The sequence below is a fragment of the Limulus polyphemus genome, unplaced genomic scaffold, assembly GCF_000517525.1.
Source record: "Limulus polyphemus unplaced genomic scaffold, Limulus_polyphemus-2.1.2 Scaffold4152, whole genome shotgun sequence".
In the NCBI taxonomy this organism is placed as follows: domain Eukaryota; kingdom Metazoa; phylum Arthropoda; class Merostomata; order Xiphosura; family Limulidae; genus Limulus; species Limulus polyphemus.
The window spans coordinates 74,234-80,507 of NW_013669762.1; the positions used below are offsets into that span (position 1 = coordinate 74,234).

At 35.9% G+C, this 6,274-nt stretch overlaps 1 protein-coding gene across 1 annotated transcript in view; it reads right to left on the minus strand.

The window, feature by feature from the left end:
- LOC106470666 (ankycorbin-like) overlaps window positions 1-6,274 on the minus strand; it is a gene marked incomplete at its 5' end in the record, with an annotated part of 25,723 nt that overhangs the window by 2,642 nt on the left and 16,807 nt on the right. Inside the window, one exon of the mRNA XM_013931231.1 lies at window positions 335-381. Within this exon, the coding sequence (XP_013786685.1) occupies window positions 335-381 (47 nt within the window). The remainder of the gene's footprint in view (window positions 1-334; window positions 382-6,274) is intronic.

Here is a 6,274-nt window from a genome sequence, read left to right on the forward strand (position 1 = left end):
TAAGTCGACCTAATAAACGACTACTACGTACACCAATTAATATAGGTTGTATACTTTTACACTATAGATAGTAGTACCAGCTTATTCTACTCTACTGGTTAACTTGTGTTCAGGATTACTGACGAGGAGTGGAATTCTCCGAAACTAGTATAATCCAATAACACACGTTGATCAAAGTGTAGATTGAACTGGACCTACCTTGAACTTAGACTTCGAGATTAAACAGTTTTCGGAATACTAAGTTTATTTATTATGGGTTATCGTTCCTGAGACTAGAGTTCTTGCAACAACGGTAACCATACGTAACGTGTTCAAAAAAAAAAGTTCATATTACCTTAATTTTTGGCATCTTTCTTTGGTTCGGCAAAAGTCTTATTTGATCTGCAGAGAAAGGATAAACAAAAATCACAATTTCATTGACTTATTGTGGGTAATTTATAAATAGCATAATGGTCTATAAAAAACAGATTTTCCAAAATTATCGAAAAGAAATATAAGTCCCAATTTTCAAATTTGTGCTAAATTAATGCGCTATGTGCGTTTACCCAACATATATTTTTAGCATAATTTGAGGGCGCTGAATTCAAACATCTATGTTGGACATCTGACAAATGTCATTTTAGGAGAGAAACTGACGGCCAAAATAAGTAAGAATATTAATAAAAATAATTTTTGCAACAAAAGAACTGATGTGAAATGTTATTTTGGAGGTTATAACCTTTAGCACTGTTGTAACCCGTAGAAGTATTATAACTTGTTGAAATGTTACAAACATTAAAAACTGGCCGCTTATTTTGTTTTACCCACCATCATGCCTCAAGTTAAACGAAAAACGCGGTCTGGCTTATTATTGAATGAAGATTTACTGTAAAATTCTTATCAATGCTAGAAGTTTAACTACTAGTTTGGCTGCCAATTTTGATTTTATTCCTTTAAGTCGTATGCTCAATCACTTTTTTGGCTGCACCTTTTTTCACACCTTAGGTGTTTTTGATAAGATTATCATATCCCCATGTTATACGTGATGTAGAACTGTTTAATGCAGGCCCAATAAAGCTAAACTGCCATATTCATACATTTTCAGATGTGACAGAGCATCTGTCACTAGTTGCAATAATTCTAGACAACAACATTTTAAATAAATAGACGAAAATACAAAACTGTTAGGAGAAGGATCATTTCATGTATTTTAACAGTATATGTATGTACTTAGAGACGAGGCCCGGCATGACCAGGTGGTTAGGGCGCTTGACTCGCAACCTGAGTGACGCGGGTTCGGATCCCCGTCCCACCAAACATTCACGCTCTTTCAGCCATGGGAGTGTTATATTGTGACGGTCAATCCCACTATTCGTTGCCTAAGAGTTGGCGGTGAGTGGTGATGACTAGCTGCCTTCCCTCTAGTCATTCACTGCTAAATTAGGGACGGATAGCGCAGATAGCGTTTGTTTGTTATTAAACACAAAGCTATACAAAGGGCTATCTGTGCTCCGCCCACCACGGGTATCGAAACCTGGTTTCTAGCGTTGTAAGTCCGCAGACATACCGCTGTGTCACTGGGGGGCAACAAACTTAGAGAGACACTTCCAATAGAAAAAAAAAAGCTTATCATGTGTGTAGAATGTTTTATCTATTGTTTTTTGAACCACTCTTTATAAGCTTCAAAATTAACCATACATTATTACTTTTGATGGAAACTAAAGTTTTTGCCATTTTTTGTCATCGGCCATATTGGATTTTGCCATTTCATCCCTTATAAAATTTTTTTTTTCAGATGTCAGATACATTTGTTGGATTCACTACCCTCAAATTATATTAAAAAAGATATTGGACGAAATACTAAACAAATTCTTGTATCTTCCACTTTTTTTTGGAAAATAGGACAAGACCACAAGCGAAAAATATCTAAGCCTATTCTTTCCTCAATCATGATGTCAGAAAAACATGTAAGTTCAATAAGTCTTGATATAAAATGATAAAAACCATATGACCCTAAGCACTTTCGAAAGGTGGACCTTTTTCTTCAAGGGCAAACTTTCATTAATAATCATCCTGTATTTAAAAAAAAATGTCTGAAAACACGACAAATATATTTTTTTTGTTAAATGAAATGCCTTCTTTATACATATTTAAATCTACTTCCTTTTTAACATTTAAGTTTTTCTGAGCCAATAATTTGTGGATTGTACTAGTCTAAAAGGAGCCCAAAGATGACCCCGGTGATATAATGCTAAAATCCGGAGTTCCATACTCCGCAGTGAACACAGCACAGATAGCCCATTGTGTAGCTTTGCGCTTAACAAGGACACAAAAACAAAGGATAAAGAGTTTATACTACTATGAATTAATGTAAAACCTTTACCGAATAAATACTTTTCGTAAGGCAGAAAGTGGTAAGGCCCGTGGAATTCCCGTAATCCCATCGCCAATACATCTTCGCGCAGCTTATTGGCCAGCCTTCGTACAACAAGGTCTTCGTTCTTCCGTCCATACCGCAATTGGTGTTTCTTTAATTCCTCTAGATCTTCAAACAATCTCCTCTCTAATTGGTTCCTACTGAGAAATTAGTTATTAGTTAGAAAGCTGTTTGTCTCTAAGACAAGTTTGCTGTTTTCACACATTTAAACTATTATTTGACAAAAGTCTGTGTGTGTGTCAGCTTATAACTGGTGAACTGCTGAACCGATTGTCACCAAACCTGGCATGTACCCTTAGAGCACATTCTCGGGAGCTCTATTTCTTCCCTGTGCGTTGAACTGGCACATCAACCAGTATATTTACAATAACAAATACTTGTACCTTTTAAATATTGACCTAATGCGGTGGACCTTTCTGACGTCATGATACATGCCTTAAAAGTTTAGGAACTGAGTGCATTTTTTTCTTTTTTTTCCGCAGAGATGGCTACAGATGACATTCGCCATCACTTAGCCTGGCGTAGCTTGATGGTTAGGACACTTAACTCGTAATCTGCGGGTCGCGGGTTCGAATCCCATCACCAAACACTGCTTGCCCTTTCAACCGTGGGGGCGTTGTAATGTGACAGTCAATCCCACTATTAGGTTAGAGTAGCCCAAGAGTATGCGGTGGGCGATGTTGACTAGCTGCCTTCCCCCCTAGTCTAAGAAGGTTAACTGGGGCAGAACGGTCCGGAACGGCGTTCCGCCTCTTGGGGATTCAAGCCAGTAGCGTTCCTGTTTTTTTTTCTGGTTCATATGTCAAAGTGGATTACAAAAGGGAATTCTACTTTCTTCAAAATCCCAATTTCACTAATGCTAAACTAGGGACGGCTAGGCCTAGAGCAGATAGCCCTCAAGTAACTGCGCGAAACTGAACAATTCGTGATTCATTTCTATTGCTTTGGAAAAGACGAAACGTTTAACAAAATATTACAGCCAACTTTTGTGGAATGTTTTATCGATCTGTTAACAACGATCAGCTGCTAAATTTAATCTTAATCAATTTTCTATCACTGTAAAACATGACTGCAGCATTATTGTCAGATCCTGCATGGTCGTGACACTAATACTTCAATCTGCGCACGTGGTCATACATTTGAGGTCATGACACTAGTACTGCAACTTTCAAAACTGGTCCCATGCACTTTATATCCAAGTAACATATATTTTCGAAATACGTACGTTATTTGTGTGTAACACTGATACGTAAACAAAAGACGTGGTTGTATAGCAGAGGCGGCTGGTATGGGTATTAAAAACTTTAATTAAGATAAAGTATAAGAACAACGTTTCGACATTCTTAGGTAATCTTCAGGTTAACAAACAGGTGTCTTTGTTAACCTAATAATGACCTAAGAAGGTCGAAGCGTTGTTCTTGTACTTTATTTTAATTAAAGTTTTTAATACCCAAACCAGCCGTCTCTGCTATACAATTTTACTTCAAGTGGGTTTCTCGTCATCATTAAACGACGTGGTTAAAACAACTTGAATTCAAATTTTCTCATCTATAAAAACAAAAAAATGTGGTCTTTCTTTGAAAGATATTGTAATACGATCTAAAAGTACTTACAAAAGTGGCCCGCCTATTAAAATTATTAAGACATTAAACAAGCGTGTATGACCAACATGATTTATCTATACGTTGTGACACGAGAGAAAAAATGATCCACTTATTGATTTTTAATTATTGTAAAGAACTGGACCAAAGGTGCCCATGTCAGGAAAAATGTGACTTAATACGAAAAAAATAAATTATTTACATATTAACAAAGTAAAAGTTTTGTTATCCGCCCTTTTCATACCCAGAAAATTTAGATATATCCAAATACAAACGCCCATTGTATCTTAGTGGCGCTGCTGTGGCTTTGTTCTTTCCCGCCAGCAAGCTTCAGTTGTTAGCCGTCTACGCTGGGATTCACATTTCAAATATTATACTAATAATTGTTTTTATACAGTTTAAAGCTTTTTTTACAACATTTATTATTGCTTAAAGCTGTTATTCTTATAGATGATGTAGAAATAGTGTACTTTAGGTCGCAAAACCTTTCCTGTAAAATATCGTAAGAATTTTCGCCTATCCGACACCGCCTCGGTCTGGTAGATGCTGGATAATACCGTTTTTACTGTACTCATATTGGTAATTAAAGGTTAAAGAGGTTGGTTAAATTTGCCTGAAGTTTCCAGTTAAACATTTACTGTAATTCTAATAAAACATCAACGAATAACACTATATTCAAAAATCTTAACGAGTGACAAAAGCAACAGACAATTCATTCATTAAATATTTGTATTTAAATACATCTTTTACATTAAAATAGTTTCAATACACTTAATTACATTACAGTAAAAGAACTCCGCTAGAGGACGCTTCTGAAAAAATATGAATAATAAATCTTTGATAAATCTACTCAAATCAAGCACTATTTGTAGGAAATGTTACCACTTTAATATTCAGAAATCAGTTATATTTAAAATTTTAATTTGAAAGCTGAGAATATAATAAGAGGCCGGGTGTAGCTTAGTAGTTAACGTGCCGGGCTACTTAATAAAAGACCTAAGGTTCGAGATCGCAATATGCCGCTAAACAACGTCTGCAGTATCATCTGTAGGCGCGTTATAAAAATTACAGTCAATCCTGCTATTCGGTTGTCCTTCCCCTGGTCAGTTTTAAGTTAGGAAAGACCATGTCTGAAGCCTGGTGTCTCTGGTCTGGTCATTTAGCCTAAATAAGGTACCATTTACACCGAGAACGTTAAATGGTATTCACAAAACATAAGACATAAAACATAGCTTTATAAAACAGAAGCACTAATAAGGTAAGGTACATAAAGTCAGAATCAACATTCTAATCATCACATTAGATTTATTTGTTTTGTTAAATTTCGTGCTAAGCTATTCGAGAGCTTTTTGCGCTTGCCGTCCCTAATCTTAAAATGATAGGCTAGAAGGGAGGCAGCTAGTGAACATCACCCACCGCCAACTCATGGGCTACTCTAATCAAATAGTGGCATTTGACACTTTCTCTTATAACGCATCCACGGCACCAATTTGCGGAGCGCGATTTTTTTTTTATTATTGGTAACAGAGTACGAAAATGGAACCTCAGATTCACAGTTCGTCACGCTAGACACTGAGTTGCGCTCGGCCAATAGATTTATATACATATAGGCTAATTTAAGAATTCTCAGGAAAGTATTAAAATATTTCAGGGTTGCTGGAGATACTGGTATTATAATAAGAATAAAAATGTTGTTATAAAAGTGTAAAGCCGAAATGTTGACGTCAGTAGATATTTCACTTCCGGTGTTAGTGGTGGTTAAAGTTTGGTTCAAAAAACAAACACTAAAAACTGACATTTGTCAGAGCGAAGATTATTGTGGTTTGATCTTGCGGATATGATTCGATATTTTGTTTATATGCGCACAGGAAGTCTTACAACTCGCATGTTCCTTTAAACTTTAAAGAATCAAGACTAACAGCACGACTTTTACCGATTATCAAATACCCAGGAAAGGATTTATTAAAATATTAACTACAATTTAAGTTTTCTTCCTAGGTAAACTCGCACAGCACGCACTAACTCGAAATTTTTCGTGTATATGACAAGACAAAGCCAATGGAATTCTAAAAGGAATAAACATTGTGACCTGATAATGTAGTTCCAAACTAAAACAATATAATTCTCATGTAGTAGGTTAAAACTGTGTTATCTCTTTAAACAATCGTTTCTAGGCCTATTTCTGTCTATTTAAAATTTCTTTGGAATCTTATTATAATGGGGCCTGGCATGGCCAGGTGGTTAAAGCGCTCGACTC